We start from the raw sequence: 22500 nt of genomic DNA, 5'->3' as shown, positions 1-22500 counted from the left end.
TACGGGCCTTTGAAAAAATTCCTCTGGCACCCTGGATATTTACAGATGCGACAAACAACGAAAAGATTATACATTAGTCATTTGTTTCCCCCACCCCCTGACCCCCGGGGATGGGTAGGGAAATTACATTTGAATGGTTGTAAAGTAGGTGTATTTCCACTGGGGACTAGAGCAGACAAACACACGTAATTCCCCCACCCCTCTGTTCCTAAAAGATTCTGAGTCATCAAGGAAATGTTAGGGAGATTACCACAATATACAGTTCTTGCCATTTGTGTGTGCCACATGAACTATATAAGGAACGAAACAAAAAAAAAAAAAAAAAAAATCGGATAGAAACAAGACAGGAATAAGCGACCAATAAAGAAAAAGTTTAGACTTCTCCCGCCGCCATATTGATTTTGCACGTGTGAAAATACTCATTACCATTGCTCTTCGTTTCTTTTCAGTCTCAGTCCTCCTAGGTAAGAATTCCCCGATATTTCCCCCTGTATGTCCCCAGAGGGGTAGGGCAGAGGAACGAAAATCTTGTAATTTCCCTACCCCCTAGAAGCGTAATTGTGGCGTAATCTTGCGTAATTGGCCTAGTAATTTCCCCATATGTCCCCACTATCCCCGGGGGTCGGGGGGTGGGGGAAACAAATGACTAGTGCATTACCACAAGACAGTCATTAAAATAATTATCGTCTTCATTTAATACCTTTGACAGGATGCTCCCTGAGGCTCAGTTCCACCTTGTTGGTAGAATTAAGTAAATCGTAGATTTTCTCCTGGTAAATTTGCAAGTATGACATAGTCACCTGTAAATTCAGAAAATACCGGTTCGTTAATTTAAACGGACAGACGAGGGAGATTTGTCACCAATATTCATGGCGTGTCACTGCAGCAGACACAAAGCTGCGTAAATTACCACCCCGATAAATCCTAGAGAAATTCATAATTACACGAAAGACTGCAAATGAAATGAATTTGGAAGTTTTTCATTAGGCTAAAGATGCTTCTCAAGCCTAAAAGTGTCTCACCAGTGTTCGAACAATTACATTGTCTTTTTTCAGAGTACGAGCTTACCTTGTAGTCATGCAAGTCGTCTTGTGTAATTTTCTTGAAGCACCTTTCGATCACACCAGCTGTAATACCATCAGGGGCCATAAGGGTGTGCGTTTTACCTACAACAATGGACAGCGTGGCAACAGAGAGAAAGAAGCATCTGTGGCATCATACTTAATAAAAGGAGATAACTTTCTTTGGTTTATGTTTTTGTTCACTGTTTCGGCCCTGACCATGACAAACCACACCCTTTTTCTAAGTGACAACCAATCAAAACAACCAAGGACAAAAGATTGCGCTTGGTCACAGTCAAGCTAACATGAAGAGCGATGTCACTGTTCTCATTTTTTAAGGTTCCAGAGTTTCATAACCAGGCCATCTATATGAACTATGGGGGCATTATTAACACATGTCAAGTTTTGCCTCTGGGAGTGGCTGTTGGGTGACCCCCCCCCCCCCCACTCCCACCTTTAAGTGATGCTAACAATCATTATTAAAAACTGGATCACTGGATGATGCAATTCGAAAGTTTTGATTGGCTAAGCCATCATGGGTTATGAGCCATTATACCATGATCTACAAACACGGCAAGCATATGCGTAATTTTTTGCACCTTTTTACTTTTATTGTAGTCTAGTTTTCTATATTTTGGGGGCGTTTTTAATAAAACAATTATTCCACTCGCGCTTGTTGGATATGAGATGATTATAGCCAACTCGGCGCTACGCGCCTCGTTGGCTATCTATCATCTCATATCCAACGCGCGCTCATGGAATAATTGTTAATTAGTATATACTAGAACAGTGGAATAGCGTTGAATGCGGGCGCTGATTGGCTCGTCAAACTCCGAATATCCTGCGCTATTTACCTCTGAGCAACTCGGGAAAAAATGGCGTCCAGATTTGCATCCGTGACAAGTGAAGAAAACATCCAAATTAATTTTTTGTGCTGTATATTACAGTGTATCTCACTGTTTTAGTATATACTAAAACAACTAATCACCTCAGTGTCGGTGGCTAGCGCTGGATATATATATCCACCGCTAGCAACCTCCACTCCGGTGAATAGTTGTTAACTATTCCAAACTGCTTTCATTGCTGTATTCTTAATAGTAATCTGTATGAAGAAGCCCCAGATCCTTGCTTAGGCTAAATTGTGAAAGACCATCTTGTTAGGAATTTCTGTAACACAATATTCAAGACTTATCTCCTAATCCGGTAAATTTTAACGTGTCAAAAACAGAATGTAAAGAACTCAATTTCTTCATTCTCTTTATAACTGAATTAGCACAATAATGATCCATTATTGATCAAAGAAACCATTGAGTTTGACCACCCATAGGCACCCAATGGGATTGGCCATTATTAATAAGATACTGAAGGCTGGTGCTTGATGCAGAGAAAAGGGTAGGATCACTAAAGTTTATATGAGAGGGTCAGGGATGCTTCCCCATATTTTCACTCTAATATAAGCAAAGACTACTTCTAAATAAAACTTAAACAACCAGATGTCATACCTGAGCCTGTTTGTCCATAGGCCATTAGTGTCCCATTGAAGCCATTTAGAGCAGCATTCACAAGAGGACGACTTATGGTGCGACACACCTAAAAACAGATCAACAGTGAAAAAAAACCAGCCCCGTAAGCTAAAGCAAAAGTTTATTTTTAGGGCTGCATGACCAGCAGTAGTAAGAGTTACAAGCCTTTTGTTTGTTCTCTACTCTGTTCTGAGAGCCTTGCCTCTGGGTAACCTGGTTTACCACTCTTACACAGGGGTTTCAATAATAGCCAGTTTCCAGCGATTTACATGTACCACAGCCTATGGGACGTCTTACCACAGTCTGTTCGACCTGCAAACAGGCTCTTGTGTTTGGGTTTGCGATGTGATCCCAGCCGCCTACTTCACCTCCACCAGCCACTTATGAAGAAATTTATTGAAACCCCTCCTTACACAAGACCAGCGTTTGATTTGACCTGCTTTAAAAATATAATATACTAGTATGTCTCACTAGTCATCGTTGCAAAGCACAGCAACGACGCAGCTCAACAAGGTTGAACCGAAAGCATACTATGGTGCCTCTGGCAGCTGCTATATGGTCCATGTGTGACCTTGGAGCACAGCTTAGAGCCAGCTGGAACCAGCTGTATGCTAGTTTCTTTTTAATTGATTTAAATTACAGTCTCCCCATTTTCAAAGCACTTTTGCTTAGCTAGATAAGTTTGAGACACTAACATCACAACCATCATCACTGTGTGTCCTTTGCGTTCATTCCCTAGGGTGTATTCAGTCACCTTTCACAGTTAAAGGGGTTATTTCATGCAAAATTATGTAATTTCATGACACCCAAAATGCCCACAAAGTAGAATGAAACATTGCAATAACCACTTATTGCAATTTTCATGATTCTGCGGAATTGATCTTCAAGCGCTAACGGCCAAACTGCGTTTTGGCTTCTATCAATCAAACTTTCAATGCCAACCCCAGATGACGAAATCAATGGATGTGTGACACCCACCAATCAGCATCTTTGGTTCCCACAGTACATTGATTTTGTACATTTGAACTCAATGCCAATGGAAAGCAATGAAATCTGTACGAATCTTTTTACTGCATAATTTCTAGAAACAATTAAATCATAATGGTCTTTAAACTGTGAACTAAACAAAAACTAAAATTCACTTTCTGGAGGTGAGGGTTGATCTTCTTGGCTATGTTCAGAAATTTGATTAATGGAAGCCAAAACACAGTTTGGCATGTGGCACTTGAAGGTAAGATTCTGCAGAATTATGAAAATCACACTAAAACCGTTGAACAACATAAAAGAAATACAACTAAAGGAAAGAAATGCATGGATGGACACAAATGGACAAGATTGAAAGGGATTGCATTTGGGTAATCTTGAAAAAAGTTGGCCCAGGCGATATTTTTCAAGTTTATGAAAAATCGCCAGGGTAAAGGCTGCTTTTGCTTAGAATGATCTTTGCAATGCAATGATAATTGCAGCAGTAAAGGAATTCCACATTACCATTTTTGAGTTTTATAAACTAGAGATTTATAAACTAGAAATTTCCCCTAAACACCTAAAATAATGTGACATAGCCCCTTTAATCTATTATGATGATGACAGTAATCAGCAGGCATCTTTTTTGTTATCGTTGTTATTGTACAGTTATTATCATTTGTCATCGTCGTTATTGTAATATATACATATATTCTTAAAAATTAAAACAAATTATTAAAAAAAAAATATGACAGTAATCTGAGACAGGGCTTTCATGAAGGTAAAGGTAAAGGTAAACGTTATTTAACGTTGGAAGTTCCTTTACTCACTAGAGAGTACTCTCCCAGGAAGCCAATGGTGTGCTCATTTTACCCCCCTCTTTCCACCAGTGCTCCGTTTTAAGGGTATTTAAAGCTACTTAGGCTACACTGAAAGGAAAGAAGTCAAAACAAGGATGTCAGATTCAGGGATCGAACTCAGGACCTTATGCACCAAGGCCACGCACTAACCTACTGTGCAACCCTTGAAGGGTTGTCACAGGATGCCGCCAGAGTTCTGAAGCCACGCATTGCTAGTGGTATTTTGTATTTTTTTCCTTGCTTTTCTATTTTCTTTAGAAAATATAGATAGAAAGATAGAATAAAATGATCACAACTGGTTCATTTTCCCACAGCCTGCCTCTTAGTGAGTAGGGATGGTGCAGTGGTGAAAACCCTCACCTCCCACCAACGCGGCCTGGGTTCAACTCCCAGACTTGGCATCACATCTGGGTTGAGTTTGTTAGTTCACTACTCTGCTCAGAGAAGTTTTTCTCCAGGTACTCCGGTTTTCCCCTCTCCTCAAAAAGCAACCTATCATTTGATATGAGTTGATTTGAGGGCCACAAGGTGGCCAGTTTTAAAAGTGTTACGTGCTATCCTCTTTTATAAAGTCAATTTAAAAAATCCTTGGTTAATGAATGCCACCATTCCCACCTCACCTCTTGGTTTGTGGACTCTTTGGGGAAAACATGGTCAAAATTGAATGTCTTTTCCCAGCTGTGTCTTGGATCTGAAACATGAATCTGAAAAACAAAAGCCAGATTGATCAAGTTTTACCTGAAAGTGACAAAAACAAACAACCACAATACACTATATCAATTAGCCAATATCAAAAACACCACAATACTCTTTGTTTGTACCTCCAAAATTTTGCACAAGCATTGTTTTTATTTTCTCTTGAGACTTATAATGATACCAAGAGAAACTGGAAACAATGCTTATGCAAAATTTTGGAGGGAGAAACAAAGAGTATTATGGTATTTTTTAATATTGGCTAATGAAATTCTCCTCATTTTAAGACTTCTGCTAGTTTTAGTGATGTGGGAGATGCGGTGGCCTCATGGTCAGTGTACTTAATGTGCTTGACTCCGGATCAAGTGGTCCGGGTTCCGGGCCCTGGCTGGGTACATTGTGCTGTGTTCTTGGTCAAGACACTTTACTCTCACGGTGCCTCTCTCCACCCAGGTGTATAAATGGGAACCGGTGAATTTAATGCTTGGGATAACCCATCCAGGAGGGAGTAGAAATACTCGCTTCATGCTACAGAAACTGGGATAAGATCCTGCTCTAATGGGCCACTAGGCTCGTAAATAGACTTTTAGACTTTAATTCCAGTGATAATAACCTCCACTTGGGTGATTCTTTACAGGAGACTCTATAATCTTGAAACATAACTTGTTGTTTTAATAGCCAGCACTCCACTTGAATACTCTTAAGTTAAAAGCAGCAGTTCAACTGAAATACATCACTAACAAATGTGAATATGCATCACAGAACAGAGTTGAATTAGAGACCACCAATGAGTAGTCCAGATCAATCGAGCCATTGGCCAGATTTGATCCCGTCAAGACCTCAAGCAAAATCCAGTGCCTTAACCAATGGGCCGCAACTCCCAAAAAGAAAATTAACAAATCTCCCAAAAACACATTTTTCTTGCCTCTACAAATACAAGGACTTTAATTCCATACTTGAATTAATGTCTTCCCACTAAAATGGGTTAAATAATTCCATTTTCCAAAGGTCGTTTCACATATTAAAATTCATTTAGCTTATGCACTGTCATATTACTTCTGTTGGCTAAACTGCAGAATACAAGGCCACTAATTTGCATATGAATAGAGCTAGAAATGCGTCGTTCTTGACACGTTACCACTTAAAGAAAACAATTGTGGCCGGGTGTATTCTGCATTCGCTCCATTTCTGTTCATAAGTTAATGTTTATTGCATCGCTCGCCTTTGTAAGAAGCCGAGTTCTTGTCAGTTTCTTTAACTTTAACTTCGTAAAGCGAACCTGCGCCTTCGGGAAGGAGTTCCGCTAATCGATCCCAAATATACACAGAAATATTCTCGGCCGTTGAGCAAACATTCCTAAAGTATGGAACATCAATATCCAGATTTCTGTGATCTAGAGGCTCTAACACGCTGTTCATGTGCTTCTTTAGATCTGTTAAATTAATAACCATTCCAGTCTTTGGATCAACAGGCCCACAAACAGTGACCTTGACTGAGTAATTATGGCCATGTCCATTTTCATTGTTACACTTTCCAAAGATTGTCCTGTTTTCATCGTCGCTAAGTTTTGGGTTATGTAATCGATGGCTCGCACTAAATGACTCTTTTCTTGTGATGAAAACAACTGGAAGTGTCTCTTTCCCGTCCCCGTTCGCGCAGTGATTGCTTTGATGCATTGGGTGACAACAAAATTCTAGCAAGACGTCAGACCTTAGTTTGCATATATAAAGTGTCATGTGTGGACAACATTTCTGCTGGACGGTGCAATTGACGGCGCCTACTAATTCAAAGGTATTTTTGCGCGGTTTACTGAATATGCGGGAAAAGCAGATCTTAACAAGTCCAAAAAAAAGATTGGGGATAACCACGAATGTTTCGAAGATAATTAATCAACAATATTTGTAAAAAGCTTAAAAATGTATGGCGTTCTTTTCCAAATTGAAGCTTAATTATCTCTGAAAAATGCATGGTTACCCCCAATTTTCTTTTGCCGGGATACCAAGAGCACTTGCTAAATTCTGCTTTCTCCGCGTAGTTTTGAACCGTGCAAAAATATCCCTGTATTAATAAGCACCACCCATAGGAAATCCGAGTATATCGAGATGCGCAGAAAATCCTATGCGCAATAACAAGAGTAGGCACCGTCCTTAAAGAGTCTAGTCTAGCTAGCGCTGGTCTACGGTGCGTGCCTGGTTAGCGCTAATTGGGGACACTGTAAAATGAAATTAACAATTAACAGAAATCAAGCAAGAAGCGCGGAATGAGCTGGGATACAAAATCATTGTAGTTATATTGCAAATAATCAGAAAGCCTGACGAAATCTAGGCGTTAACGGGATGTGTAGGCAGCACACTTCCGGCTTTACCTCATGTTGCACTTGACCCGCACTCAATTCGAATGCTCACTCAATGTGAAGATGTGGGAAACATAAAATGCAGCAAAAAAAAACAGCTAGTCTTAGTTTAAATAGAGGAAAAAATAAAACAAACTTGCTTTACTGAATCTTGTGTCCGGCGTATGTATGTTTGAGGCGTTCTCAGGGATGGTTTTGAGATTTTCTCCTAACCTTCATCTCTATGAAAGTTCACTGGTAGCCTTTTAAACTCACCTGAGTGGAGACGTCTTGTACATCGACTGAGATCAGCTCTTTGCGGCTGCTTTCTTGAGGACGAGGTGGGCGAACTCTTACAAAGACTTTCACTCTCCCAGAATCTGCAACGTCAAAATGAAAATTAAAATACAGAATTCATGTCTGCCTGGCAGTGGGAAAGTAGTTAGCTGTGTGGTACTGTTGGCTAGTCGTGTTCCCAAATCTTTTTCAACTACCCCGCCCGTGACTTCAACGATCGAGCGGGAATGGGTAGACAAAAATGCAGGCTAGTGTTCAGAAGTGCAAAGAAATGAATCATAATGTGTTGTCCGCTGTTAATCTTTTTTTCTCAAACTGAACATTGCAGATGATTTGTAAAGTTCATTGTTCTCACGAAGAGCATCGCAAACAATCCGTCAGTTAACTTGAGTACACCTACCTTTAGCGAGTTTAACACTGGATGCTTTTCCCGTTTGCCTGTCCCCTTGATGTGATTTCATTTCGATCACTTTAAACTTGCCAATAAACTTGGCTTGGCTGAAAGTTTCATTTATATTTTCGTTTTCATCCTCAAAATTTCACCAGAACCAAGTACAAACCGAAAAAGGCTGAGGTCTGTGGGCAAAAAGAGAACATTGATTTCATTCCTAAACTACCGAATTATAACAGGAATATTTTAACTGCAATTGCACCTCATTAATAAAGTATTCAGCAGAAACGGTAAGCATACTTAAGTCAATATTAATAACTCAGGTAACTGTACTTCCTTGAAACACATTGTCAGTATATTTAAACTGAAAGAAGCTTTCATGCAAGCTGATATCAATAAGTTGAACTAACGAAGTGAAAGTTATGAAGCCTGCATGATTTGACAATACCGTCTGCTTTAATTTGAAAAAACTCGCGATTTTGTGGCTCAGAATTTCAGTAGCATATGCTATTAATTAAATTTCTTACTCGACCTCCTCCTAGCTTAACCTCTCATACAAACTGTAAGCGGGCTTGTGCCACCGCGTGCAGAATGCGACAGCCGGACAATTCCTATCCATTATCTACTGCTTTCACGGTTGAACTGTTTTCCGTTTAGTGAACTCATTTTGTAGGTTTGATGTACTATGAAGCTAATAATATTGATAACGACATTACAAATATTTAAAATATAGTTGAGCACCTCCTGGTATAACAAACTAAATTATTTTACTCTTAAAATTAGTTTAAAGCTGTCATCGACGCATACTATAACTGTAACTTAACACTCCAAATAAAAGCCTTCACATCCCCTACAAGTTGCAAAACTCGGTTAAACTTCCAAATAAATCCTGAAACCACTTTAACAATATTTGAACCTATATTGAAAGTTGTTTAAATGTGAACTCAATTTTACCAGGCTAAGGGAAACTCGGACGCCAGGCTGACATCGGTCGACCAAGAAGTGCGCTACTTACAGAGTTAATAATGAAATGTTAAAACTCTTCCCAGACATAATTATTACATAGATAAAACAAATTGAATCTACAAACTACCTTACAGTTGTCGTTTTTCAAAGCTACTACACTACTGATAGCGGTTTTCGAACAATCCTCCGAGTAAAAAACCGTTGAAATCCGCACAATGCAAGGCGTTGCGCGTCCACACAATTGTCAGCTGTTTTAATTTCTGTTAAATACGCTAATTGTAGTCTCAGTGAGATGGCGTAACTTTAAACCGGCTTTTATGGAACCAATGATGGGACAACAATAAAGGTAACGTCAATAATAAATATAGCTTTTGCGTGTTTATAAAGTATTACTGTAAAAGTTTATTGACTTTTTCCAACAATATTCTTTAGAAGGACACATCATTTCTGTGAATTTAATCCATATTATTTTATAATTGAAGCAATTCAAATTATACGTTGGTCGCTCTGACTAGAAATAAGTGAATTATTCATTACGTGAACAAACCTCAATATAAATTACGGGTTACTGAACTTTAAAGCATTGTTATTGGTTGGGAGAATTGTACCGAAGCCACAAGCGCAGCGGGGTATTGGCGGGAACGAAAAGTTAGATATTTGGTAAAAGCAAGACGCAAAAACTTTAAAGCAATAAAATTGAATTTAGGCGAGAAACTCTAATTAACCCAGAGGATTCTCCATCATCAACAAAAACAACAACACCAATGACCTCTACTTGTACTCGCACTAAAACAACCATTGCATTGGAAATAGAAGAAAATAACATTATACAGAATACTTGCTGCCCGGAATAACCATAGGGGCTAGAGGAGCCAGGCAGCCATCACATGCACCTCGACAAAGTAGTAAAGAAACTTTCCCACAGAAATCTTCCATAAACTTTAGCACCTTAGGCGGACAAGGTCGCCGCCTTTTTATTTACTATTATTTTTCACATAAAAGAGAGCGGCAATTTGACGAACATTTTAATGTACGCTTTTTATTAGACCACTGTTTTGTTTTCACCGTTGCAGATAAGTATTTCTACATTTTTGGAACGTTATTTATCTCGTTTTGTTTGTTTTTTATATATGCATTACGCATTAAAAACAAAAACACGAGAGGAAAATCAATTTCGCTGTGACTTGAAATAAAACCCTCAAACGTAATTAATGAAGTAAAAATCGAATCTTTTCTCAACTATACATTTCATTCAAAAGACGTCCATATTCCTAAGTGAGGCTAAAAATGTACCAGTTCATTGTTGTTGCCATGCAAATCAAGGGCGGGGTAAAATTGCTGTTTATTCGGCTGTTGAACAAATGTAACTGATTTTATGAAAGCCAGCCACACGTAAAATATGTTTCATTTTTGTGTGACTGAAACAGTTATCAAAGTTTAAAAAGTCTATGCGATACAAATTTCCCATGACGTCAAGATTATAGACTTGAAAGGTGGCTTCTTCTAAAGAAGTTATGAGAATTTACACAGAGAGGGAGATTTCATTTGGAATCTACCAGGAGAATTTCCTTTGGGACTTGAGGTCTCTGGCACTTAAGATATTTTGAGTAAGAAGAGAAATAATGCGCTTCCTCCAAGATAACAATTTGAGTAGTTTGGAGCCGTGGAAACGTTTTATTAGGAGTGGTGTTTCAGTGGCGATTAAAATAACTCCATGTTTTTTTCTTCTTTTGCAAAATCAGATTCAGCTTTAATGAGTCGCCAATAAAAAAAAATAAAAAAAAGTAAATATCGCAGAAAAAGACACTTCTTCTAGAGCATAAGTAATTAATTGTATTGTAAAATGAACTTTGTCACGGACGGGTTTGAAAGACAAACGATCTAAAAGTTTAAGGGCTCCGTCTGAATACCTGTTAGACGTTGTACCCAATCTAATTATAAAGTAGGTAAACATGAACGACCTCAACAAACCCTAAGAAATAAATGTCACGCCTTTGATTATAGATGATCCAGTTTGATTTCTCTTTATCCAACCATGCGATGCCCATGAAACAGATTGCTATTTAACTCCGATTTGATCACCCAGACGTGCAATGAATCAAACGATTCCAACCAACATGCATGAGTTAACAATAATATGAACGGCCTTACCTTCACCGGTTTACGTTTTCATAGCTAGCAGTTTTTCGACGAACCGCGGAGAAGATTAGAATTGCGTGTTGATCCGTCAATTCGAGCTTCCCAGATAATGAAATATGTGCTCAGATTTTCTCACCCTTGACAGCGTGTCTTATTACACCCTCTAATAGTTTTGTTTGTTTCTATTGCAGTCACCTGTATCTGCAGGTGTCCATGACCGACAAGCGTTCAACAAGTGTTTTATTGTCTTAGTGACGCCACTCTGAGAACGGTGTGTTCGGATTATTGGCTGTTAAGCATGCGTAGCACTGAAGCGTTGCAGTTCGTGGGCATGGAGCACAGCAAGGAGACCTTTCCACAGTCTGGCTTAGCGAAAAATTGAGCGAGAAAATCATCCCTCTCCCGACGCTTTATAATCTCTTTGGAATTCGTCGATCCTACAGGAATGCTTGCTTCGCAGGACGGTAACTGCTTGGCATTAGAGTAAGACTTTAAAACATGATAAATGCGATGTAAACCCTAAGTGAAAGTGATCATCGTAATTAAAGATGCTTTGTCACGGTAGTGGAGTCCATTTTATCAAGTTTTATTTATAATTAGTTACCCCTAGTCCGTGATGGAACTTCACGTTAACGCAGAAATTACCTTTGAACAACACAACTTAAAGCTTCTTGACGAGCAAAATGAATGTCGAGCATACATAATTCAAGTTACAAACAATGGATATAAACTGTACTTTGAAAAACCGTGAGGCTGAACAGTTTTCAAAAACCCCAATTGCAACCCATTTTAATCTTGTTCAATTTTACCCATCCCCGTCTCCTTTTGTAGTTGCTGCTTTATTGAAATTTTGAAGTAGTAGTATTTATGTTTCGCCTTATTTGGTTGCGAGTTCCCGGTTGCTAAATTTGGCTGAATTCCAAGCCCCTTGAGCAGCTGCAACTGAAGCCTGAAGGGGACTCATACCCATGGCCCTGCGATTGCTCGGCCCTTGCTCAATCAAGCCAATCACAGGGTCATGGGTTCGAGTCCGAGTCCCGCACCACACTCATCTCGGGATTCAAGGCCACTGTAGACCTGATTTCGCAGAACATAGTTATGAAATTAAACTCCATATGAAACTAATCGAGAAATATCATTTCCCTAAAATTTAGACAGTTACAAGAAATCATCGTAAGGAGAGGACATATTCCTAGTGGGTTTGTGTCCCGTCGCACCAGTAAAACAGCTATTTGGTAATGATATTTGGCGCTATAAAAGGAAAGGCCGAGACATCTATCACTTCTTTAGAAAAAGGAAAGGAACTTTATTTAAGTTGTTCTAGCGCTGGAGCGCTAATTGGGGACGTCACTGTAAACTGAAATCAACAATTAACGCAAATCAAGTCAAATGTTGGTTTATGAGGAGAGGGGAAACCGGAGTACCCGGAGAAAAACCTCTCGGTGCAGAGTAGAGAACCAACAAATTCAACCCACATATGACGCCGAGTCTGGGACTCGAAGCCGGGCCACATTGGTGGGAGGCCAGTACTCTCACCACTCAGTGCGGCATCCCGGCACCCTTAAGGTATCGACAAAGAAACTGTTGCCGCAAGCGAAGCGCAATTCGTGGGCCAAAATCATCCAGCGCTTCTCGTCTCCCCGCAGCTATTAACGATGAGCGTTACGTTACCTCGGCCCGAGACTAACATAGACGCGGTGCTAATTCTTTGATTGCACCTGACGTCACGGCTGCCATGTTGCTGAAAAGATCAACAACGAGAAAGTCTTTTGACTTTATTATTATGCAAAACTTGAGCTATATTTCTCTATTGTTTTGGCACCAACATGGCTGTCTTATCACGTGAGTGCAATCAAATAATTTAAAGTGATCCACCTTCCCACACGCTTGCCGTGGGAGAACAGTTTTGCTGTTCCCAACCCAGCTTACCACATGTATGGCATGTATGTTGAAACGTATTACCTCTGACTTAACTATTTAAGTACCTCCCCAATTTTAAGAAAGCTCATTGAGATCGGTAGTTGTAATGGTTGCTGTCTTTGGGCAAAAGTATAAACAGCGATACAATCCGATCCGGCAGCTGATCAGTGACTAATCAAGTTTTGCGGGAACTGTCCTTTTAGGGAAAAAGAGTGCACTGGTCTCAACCATCCATGTTCCTTGAACGAACAGAGAAGGAGAACGATTTCCTCTGGGTAGACAAATCTGATAAATCATAACTTCTTTCTTGATGGGTAAAAGCTATTCTATATGGACAAGGCGCTTTGGATAACAGTCTCTTATAAGCTGAGCGGAAATCGCGATTCAGATAGCCATACAGAACTGGGTTCATGGCGGAGTTGCTGAAAACAAGCGTGGAAATCACCAGCACCACAACTGGAGTGACAAGATCCTTAAAGAAAGCGCTCAGAACCACTGCGATCATGAATGGAATCCAACACAGATAAAATACACCAACAACTATTCCTGCGGGAAAAGGAAGTTTTGGTGTAATATATCGTTTACATCTTCATAAAGGAAGAAAGGAAAATTATAGACTTGTCAATATTTTAGATTAGTCGAAACTCAGTAATTATAAATTTGTAAATATTTTAGAGAGTTAGCTTTTTTTATTTTGTATTTGGAATGTCCTTTTAGTGTCCACAATTAGCTTATATTTAGCTAAATACTTCGAAACTTAAATAGAGTTCATTCATTCATTCAAAGAAAAAATAATAATAGAATGAAGGAAGAAAGATTGAGATTACAATCATCTTTTTTGAATTGAGCTTCAATTATCCCGAAATTTCGTGTTTCCTGAAAACATTCTTATTAATTGAGACGTTTTTTTTCAAGTTTAGCTGAAGGTGGGTGTGTCAGCAATACACTCGAGCCTGATCACAGCGGATGTGTCTTTTTTTAGGTCTGATGCATTTCAACATGCTGTTTAAATTGCTTCCTTAATCATTCTCTTAAACATTATTTTACATCATCATTTCAAATATATGACTTGAATTAATTTCTCAGTGACAAATAATATAATGAGCAACTGAATAGAAATGCTCTTGAGTCTCAGTCTGTATGTTTTCTTTGATATTTTCAGCCACGACGTTCTTAAAAGAAACGTTGTTATAAAAGGGGTTTGATTTTTCTAAACAAAGGAGCGTGATCGCAATTTTGTTTTGTGGGGGACAACAAAATCTCACATGAACCTCCTCGGCCAAAGCCGAAATTTTCGTCAGTGCATAGTACTTGTATCTTTTAGTTACATATTGTTGTCTACACCTGTAAGCTGTTGACTAGAGAATAACTGTATGAGCTGCTCCAGAAATTAGACTTTTAGAAAAAGTTATAATCACAAAACGATACATTAAGGCAGGGGTACACCTGAAAGCCCTTTTCACGCCGCTTGAAATCGGTTTAATGGCAATATCTCGTTCGCGTTTCAAGAAATACAAATCAATGTTTTGGGGTGTTTTGTAAATTTTTTGGTGATTTTTAGGTAATATTTGAAGGAGATAGTTTTTCTCAAAAGAGTAGCAAAATTTGGAGAAATAGAAGTGTTGCCTTCACAATAGTAAGCCCCACATGCAGTTCATTGTTCAAATAATTACGAATCTTTAACATGGACGGGCCACTTCCATCAACCATGTTAAAACGTGATTCAGTATCACACAGTAAGTTTCGTTTGTAATTACAGTGTATGTAATTTATAAATAGCTTAAGTGCAGACTCACCAATAGTTTTAGCGGACTTGGATTCTTTCAAAGCGGACGTGATCTCCTGTCCTCTGCTCGGCTGTACCTGTAGCGATTTTAGCCGACGTTTTAGCTTGCTTGCAGCACGATACATCCTCACGTAGGCGAAGCTTATAAATAAAGTTGGCATTAACACAGTAATACATGCAAAAGTTGTGAGATATTCGGAACTCATGGTATCCGCAAACCGGCAAATTTTATGTTGGTGATTTCGTTCTTGAACTATGGAGCTTTTCAACCCCAAGAACGGGGAAAACGAAAGCAAAATAGCAACAATCCAAACAAAAATAAGAGCCCCAAAAATTCGTCTTGCAGTCATTTTTCTGTGATACACTAATGGCAGGATGATCGCAAAATAACGCTCTGCTGTGACGATAAAAAGATTTAAAACCGAAGCAGACAAACTCAGCAAAGTCAGACCTAGGGAGAATTTACACCAAGAAGTTGTTCGCGACCAGTAGAATGCTGTCCAAGCTTCCAGAATTCTAAGAGGTAACACAACTATACCAACAAATAAATCCGCTGCTGCTAAGGATACCAGCGAAAAATTGGTCGCTTTTCGCAGAGTTGGGGTCGATATTACCGCTAGCATCACAGAAACGTTGCCCAAAGTAATCAAAGAACTCAAAAAAACGTATAGAAAAGTTATTAATGGCACCATGATCCCTCGACGTTTCCACTGAGTCGGGAATTTCTAAAAGTGGATGGCGGATGGCACGGTACTAATACCCAGCTCTTGTTTTCCGTCTTCCGACTCTTCAATTGGCGCTGTTAACATAACACTGAGGGTGATGAGGATTCGTTTCCGAAGGCTTTGTCTTAGCTCAATTAAAAAGAATGATCCTCGAAGGTTGATTGGTTTACTTTTATGACTACGCATACATTAAGTTGCAAAGGTGTTGGAAAGATCGACCGCTAATTTTCGAGTTATTCATTCAAAAGGATATATTATTTTTTTATGAAATAAAAAGAAAGTAATGTGAAGCGCAAATTACAATTGCAGAATGAAAGATTGATTTTCAATCTTACGGAAACACACTTAAAATATTGCATTCTCCTAAACTTCTGCATCAACAACTGCGGCTTAGATAACCAGTCGGTTCAAGAAAGCCCAGTGCGAGACTGATCATGCATCCTCGCGATTTCTACTGATTTTCCATTTACTGCGTCATTCAACTGCCAAGCATTCAAGCTGCTTGAAAAGAATTATACAGCGCCCACTCGCAACGCTCATGAAGTTGACGTAAATTGTGATCTGCGACATTAGGCGGAATTCAAGTCCCTGGGTAAAGGTTTCTTCAAAAGCGCACTAAGGCCGTGGCCGCCGAAAAAGAATTAAAACTACTTTCGATTTTTTTCGCCTCGTAAGCACAAAGCGCATTCAAGACCTTCGTCGGCAAGAACAAACGCTTATACGTTCGGTTTCTATTAGAATGAAATACATTATGTGTCAAACTAAGCTCTCTTTTTCTGTTAAATGTTTCAAGCTGATGATCAATTGCAACGGCATCGTCGGGTGGAACTTGAAAATCAGTGTTCTATACCGAGTCACTTGCAATTGCATACCACTGAAAAGGTTTAAAATGAAATTGTGTGAAATAAAAAGAACCCTGAAGAGAAATGATCCAGTTATATGGAATATTTGATGCTGTGAAAGGTGTCAGGGCACACTGGGACAAATAAAAAGTATAAAATATTTATGAGAATGATAGGTTGCCGAATCCCCTGCATTTTGGGGGCAAATCCTTGGTGGGTTTGTATTTTCGTATGAAAAAGCTTCCAACAGGCGTAGATCGACGGGGTTCAGTTGCTGTTTAGTAAAATTGTCTTGATTTTCAATCTTTTGTAGGCTTTGCTCAGGCACTTTAAATGCATGTTGTCTTTCAGCTCACGTCCGATGCATGAGAGCCCTTAACACTATTATCGTCAAACACTATTCTGCTCCAAATACAGTGTGGTCTGTCGTTGTTGCAAACGATTTGGTGCAAGGCCACGTTTCTTGGTAAAACCGCCAGCGCTCAAAGATTACGGCCATAACAACGAGGATTACAAATATCGAAGATGTAATGGCTACACGGTCAAATGTATTTTCGTAGCCCGGGATTCGTAGTTTAAGGCAAACTATGTTTAAGGCAACATTGTCAAATGTATATGGCAATTTGGTACGACTTACCGTATGTTTTTCAGAATAGAATTACTTCTCAGTGACCTGGTCTCTATAGAGGTATTTCCCTTCCCGTAAACGTTCATTCTCTTGAAGCTTCGTAACTCTAGCTAACGAGCGATAACAAACGTAGATAGCAATGCTATTCTGGAGATGACGAAATTCGATTCTTAAAAGGTTCACATCATGAATATTTGCAACAGGGTTGACCAGCAATCATGCCTAGTTTGATGCTACCCCGCTTTGAAGAAATTTGAACGTAGCTTCAGTAAAAAGTTGCAATTCAACGAAAACGTTGAGTCGTTTGCAGTACAATTCGAAACAATGGGTCCTTGAATTGCACCTTTTATGCTACATTCTAATCTCTTTAAATCGGCAGAGTACGGCATCAAACTATGTCTGAAAGTCGATTGCATGTTGATCGTTTGAAATGGGATATTTACACTGCTGTATGAGTCCACCATTCTCGACATTTGCTGTCGTCTGTTACTGATTTTCTAACTCTATTATATCTGTTTCATACCTGTTGGAAATATAAAAGTCGTTTTCAACTAGACTTTACGCTGCAGTGTTGACAGGTTCTCATGCAGGTGCTCGGGGACTTTAAGAGACCAATCTACTTCGAAGGTTTGGTTCTTTGGTTGTGATAATCTGTCTTATGACTTCTCATCTACGCTTCTAATTCTTAATTCGTTCTAGTAAGTAAGACGGACTTGAATCCGTTTATCTTGGTCGAACTCAAATTAAAATGAAATGCCAGTTTTTTGTTGCACTTGATCACTTCCGCTTAGAGTAGATTTTTCAATTCAACTGTTTTGCTTTCCGTCAGTTTTTTTTTGCTTATTCCTGATAATATTTCGTTGTTGACTTGGTGATCATGACTCGGGAAAAAATAACCGCGATATCTCATTAATTGGGGTTAGCCAGTTAATAATTGTCATCCCCTTCATAGTAACAAAGCGAGAATACACCATGTTGGCAATTCCCTGACTTCCTTCCTTACAGTATGACTGTATGTCGGGATAGTTGATAGCAGAGGTCCAGTTTAACGGCCTAGCTCCCACCACTATTTTATAGCTCAGTGGTAGAAGGTCTGAACTAGAAATCGGAAGGTTCGTGGATTCGACTCCGGCCAAGGAGCACTCCGGATTTTTTTCCGCCTATCCTCTAGTCGTCATTGATTAAGAGGATGTTTTTAAGTTCCTGTCGAACGTCGATGAGACGCATTGCCTAATTGTGCTTGATTGATTGAGAAAGTGTAGTCAAAACTTTCGATTACCTCTGAGAGTACAGTTGATTTGAGGAGGATTCCTGTAGATTCATCGCTTGCTACTATATTTGACGCCCCTTCTCGATAAGTTAAAATATGATTTCTAGGACTGGTCAGGACTGCTTGAGTGGAAGCGATGAAATTTGGTATCAGTAAGTAATTGGGTTGAGTAGCTGAGTTATAGCCTTCGACAACAGCTATATCTAGTTGACAACTACAAGTTTTTCATAAACAATGTGCCAAATCAGTGCAAATTATCCACTAAGCTCAGACATGCAAGTAATGGCGAAAAGGGCGAAAATGGAGGATTGGGCGAAACTGCCAAGCCCACCGCACGTCCCTCTATTGGCGAAATGTCTCCAAATCTGCCATTTTCGCCATTGCCTTCATTTCTTGACATAGATAGACGTATCGGAGTAATCCATGAGTTCTTGTTTCACGAAACGTTTTTCGCGTTCGAGCAGCATTATATTTAGTCTCATTCGCAGTCGTTTTTTGGATGTCACGCAACGCTCCCCAGAGTCGCGTGACGCCCTAATAATTAACGGCTGCGAAGGGGACCGAAGTGGTACTGCGATATTATAGCACAAAATATGATTTTAAATAATTTATTTCTGCAACGTACGGTTTCAGTATTTTCGGGCGCAAGTCCCCCGCGAGCTCGGACGTAAATAGCAGAGGCCTAATTGGGAGTTTGAGTAGCCAATCAGAGCCCGCCTTTAACTCTATCCACTGTTTTAGGGGCCAGTATATACTAAAACAAATATTATTTTTGTTCAAGAAAAGTACTTTATTCGAGACAATTAAGGAACAGGTTATTTCAAGAATTAAATATTGGCATAAAAATCCTAGGTCTTCGCTTTGGACAGGAGCCCATTTATGGGCTCCTGCTTTGGAATATAACCTCGCCTTTTTTGTGAGGCTTTCCCTAATAAGGAAACTCCTGAGTCACCCCGCGCATGCGCTTTGTTACGTAAGAAAATCTCGTGCGTCTTGAAGGTTGCATCATATCAGACGAGTTGAAAAGTACACTAGAACTGTATAGATCCCTCGAAAATAAAATACTTGCCTAGTTTAGATATGTGGCCCACAGTTAGTGCAGCTCGATCGTCTCTGAAACATTTTGCTCGCATCGTACGGCATACGCCTTCGATAAGGACTTTTGGATCAGTGAGCAAACAGGTGAGCTGGTTAGCTTCGCTTCCGATATCATGAAGCCGGTTCTCTGAACATGTGCTACAGCGATTTTCAATCCTTCTGATTTTTTTTACAGAGAATACTCACAAATGATGTTGTTCCAGGGAATGAGTTATTTAAATCTCGTTTCTACAGGTATGTAAGAATGAGTTCATTTGTATTGAAGATGGTCTGACAATTTACATGTACATTATGTAGAACTCAATTTGCACGTGGCTAGTTCGACGAAATCTTGTAATAATGTTGATAAACGTGCACGTCTCATTTTCGACTGTCTTTCGGTGACAAGTTGGAAAAGTTTGACTTTTTTATTTTTGGGCATTTAAAGTTCCAAGTGTCTCAATAAGCGGTGTTCAGCAGCTCGTACAGGACACATGTTCAAATAATTAGAGTGATAATCTATTAATTGAAAACATATAACTGTCGTTAACTGCTGGGACCTCTGACCAAAGTAAATTAAACTGAAACCCCAGTCTTCTATTGTTTTAATAACTATCGGTGTCAGCATTGGAAAACCTAATCGTTACATGTTTTAGTTGCATAACAACTCATCAACCACTTAAGCCCTGCACAAACAGGGGCAACCATTCCCTACATTTTGGGCAACAACTCCAGACAATGTAAGAACGTGCAGTGTATTATGGGAAGAATACAACCCATAAGACTTTGTAAAGTTACAAAATTTGGCTGCTGTCTTGTTTTCAACATGTTAATGCATGCTATCTCCATGGAGACCATATGTAATGCATGTGCGTGGCCCCAGTACTGAGTAGTGTTGGAAGAGCTGTGCAAATGGATCCAAGATTGTTGCGCTACACTTTGGCCATCACGAAAGAAAAGAAGTGTTGGGAGTTGTTGCCTCAAAAGTTTGACCAGTTTCAAACTTTGTGCAACAACTCCAAACAACACATAACATGGGTCAGCATGGAGTGCAAACGGATGAAACATGTAACACCTAACAAGGTTGGGAGTTGTTGCGTCCATTTGCACAGGGCTTTAGATGAGCCAATGTTAATAGGTGGCATGCACCCTTGTGGTTAATAAAATTATAGAAAAAGAAAAGTAATTCTGATTTTTGATGTGTGTTAACCCATTGACTCCCAGGGGTTCCATATTGACAAGTTTGACGAGTTTGCACTGAAGCTCTGTTTGTATAGTTTAATTAAGGTGGAAATCCATCCTCTTTAGTGTTTTGGGACTCTCTTATAACTTAAATTAATTACTCAATCCTGATTGGAAAAGAACAAATTTTATCCCAAATTCTGTTTTACAGTCTCCACTAAGGTATCATGGGAACCATCCACTTTTAACTCACAAAAATGGCAAACAGGAACTATGCTATTTTTAATGAAAACGTCTTGCAAACTCTGAAACAAAGTTAATCATGATAATACAAACATGGCTACCCATTTTAGCATCTGAATGAAAGAGAAATGGAAGCAGTTTATGTACTTCAATGGGTCCTCAACAAGCAATCAAGAAAATTAAAAATATTATGGCTTGTATGAGATAAATAAATCACAAAATCTTTCCTTCACATTTGGAATTAGTAGACACTTGTGATGTTTTGAAAGTTATCAAACTCTAATTGCCTGAAAGCTTGTCATATTCATGTAATTTCCATAAGATTACAAACCGCAAGATCTGACAAAACTGAACCTGCCGTAGCTAACTCTTTTACAGCAATGTCAGTGCTTGTTTCTTTGAAAGTTTTTATTTTTGTACACTCTTTGCTGTTTATTCTTATTCTTATTCTTAACACAGTGTGTGCACCTGTTCTGACGTCATTATTGACCTGTTTTTAACTTGTGTGTCTTTAGCTCAGATGCTGTGCGAGGTGCAGTGTGTGGCATTGATCTTGGAACAACAAACTCCTGTGTAGCAGTCATGGAAGGAAAAACACCCAAAGTGTTGGAGAATGCGGAGGGATCAAGAACCACACCTTCTGTGGTTGCTTTTACCCCTGAAGGTGAACGACTAGTGGGCACTCCTGCAAAGCGACAGGTAATGTTTGTTTGTTTCGGCTGAATCACAAGACATTATTTTGTTAAGTCATTCGTAGATTGTTTTGAAAGAAAAATTAAATAACCCTCTGTCTTGTCATATGAATTCCTATTCATCACATTGATTTGTGGAATGATGAATGTTAAGGAAGTTGTAATATCAATATTAGCAATGTCATTACCTTGTTGTCCAGTAAGGGACACTTAATTTGCATCCTTAGTGAACAAAATAAATGTATAATTCATTTCCACTTTCTTTATTCTCTGCTTTTTTCAGGCTGTAACCAACCCTACAAATACCTTGTATGCCACTAAGAGGTACATTGGTCGCAGGTTTGATGCCCCGGAAATCAAGAAAGATGTGTAAGTATTTTCAGTGGAAAAAAATAATTTTATGGTAATGGTAAGGGTAATGAATTTATATAGCACATTTTCTATTGACATATTCAAATGCACTTTACAAGCAAGGGATCTATGGGTGAAATCGGACATCAGCATATGTAGGCGCCACTGGCAGTCGCTATCAGTCCATTAGCGATCTCACCCAGCACAAATGGATGAAATGAGACCTGACCACAACACCGGAAGCTCCATACCCTACTCTTTACGAATAGTGTGTGGGTGTTTTTATGTCCCACTGGTTTGTGAACATTGAAGGGTTGTGTAACGGGGCCTACGGTTTATAGTCCTTAAATCCGAGAAGACTTGAAAGTCTTAACCATTTACAGATGTTATTACAAAGGCACCACTTTCTCCTCGGTTATTTTAAGACCCTGAGTGTTGGTCTGACCGGAGTTTAACTCACAACCTCCCACATGGCAGCCCAATTCTCAACCAACTGAGCCACTGCCGGTGCGCAGTTATACAAATTAAAAATGTACGTTTCAACAGTATTGGGTTTTAT

At 39.3% G+C, this 22500-nt stretch overlaps 3 protein-coding genes across 3 annotated transcripts in view; 1 reads left to right on the top strand and 2 right to left on the bottom strand.

The window, feature by feature from the left end:
* LOC138006384 (uncharacterized) overlaps positions 1-11337 on the bottom strand; it is a 35247-nt gene extending 23910 nt beyond the window's left edge. Inside the window, exons 1-7 of the mRNA XM_068852679.1 lie at positions 11238-11337; positions 8130-8305; positions 7709-7812; positions 5028-5111; positions 2564-2651; positions 1069-1166; positions 701-800 (exon numbers count right to left, since the gene is read on the bottom strand). Coding sequence (XP_068708780.1) covers positions 701-800; positions 1069-1166; positions 2564-2651; positions 5028-5111; positions 7709-7812; positions 8130-8190 — 535 coding nt within the window. The 5' untranslated portion in view covers positions 8191-8305; positions 11238-11337. The remainder of the gene's footprint in view (positions 1-700; positions 801-1068; positions 1167-2563; positions 2652-5027; positions 5112-7708; positions 7813-8129; positions 8306-11237) is intronic.
* A 1920-nt stretch (positions 11338-13257) lies between these two features.
* LOC138006385 (beta-1 adrenergic receptor-like) lies at positions 13258-15623 on the bottom strand. The gene is made up of 2 exons (XM_068852680.1): positions 14942-15623; positions 13258-13691 (listed from the first exon to the last, which is right to left on the bottom strand). The coding sequence occupies exons 1-2, from the start codon at positions 15621-15623 to the stop codon at positions 13369-13371; spliced, it is 1005 nt and encodes a 334-aa protein (XP_068708781.1). The 3' UTR covers positions 13258-13368.
* Positions 15624-19378: 3755 nt separating this feature from the next.
* The window catches only part of LOC138006383 (stress-70 protein, mitochondrial-like), a 16173-nt gene continuing 13051 nt past the window's right edge, over positions 19379-22500 (top strand). Inside the window, exons 1-4 of the mRNA XM_068852678.1 lie at positions 19379-19578; positions 19670-19728; positions 21414-21597; positions 21874-21959. Coding sequence (XP_068708779.1) covers positions 19477-19578; positions 19670-19728; positions 21414-21597; positions 21874-21959 — 431 coding nt within the window. The 5' untranslated portion in view covers positions 19379-19476. The remainder of the gene's footprint in view (positions 19579-19669; positions 19729-21413; positions 21598-21873; positions 21960-22500) is intronic.

The sequence above is a fragment of the Montipora foliosa genome, chromosome 6 (genome assembly GCF_036669935.1).
Source record: "Montipora foliosa isolate CH-2021 chromosome 6, ASM3666993v2, whole genome shotgun sequence".
In the NCBI taxonomy this organism is placed as follows: Eukaryota; Metazoa; Cnidaria; class Anthozoa; order Scleractinia; family Acroporidae; genus Montipora; species Montipora foliosa.
Note: the sequence above shows the minus strand (reverse complement) of the source record. Positions and strands in the feature narration are given on the sequence as shown.

Excerpts from the sequence above, each read along its gene's own strand:
- LOC138006385 (XM_068852680.1), bottom strand. The coding sequence starts at position 15,623 with ATGGTGCCATTAATAACTTTTCTATACGTTTTTTTGAGTTCTTTGATT. Across the intron at positions 13,692-14,941 it reads CAAGTCCGCTAAAACTATTG|GAATAGTTGTTGGTGTATTT; the intron begins GTGAGTCTGCAC and ends CTTTTCCCGCAG.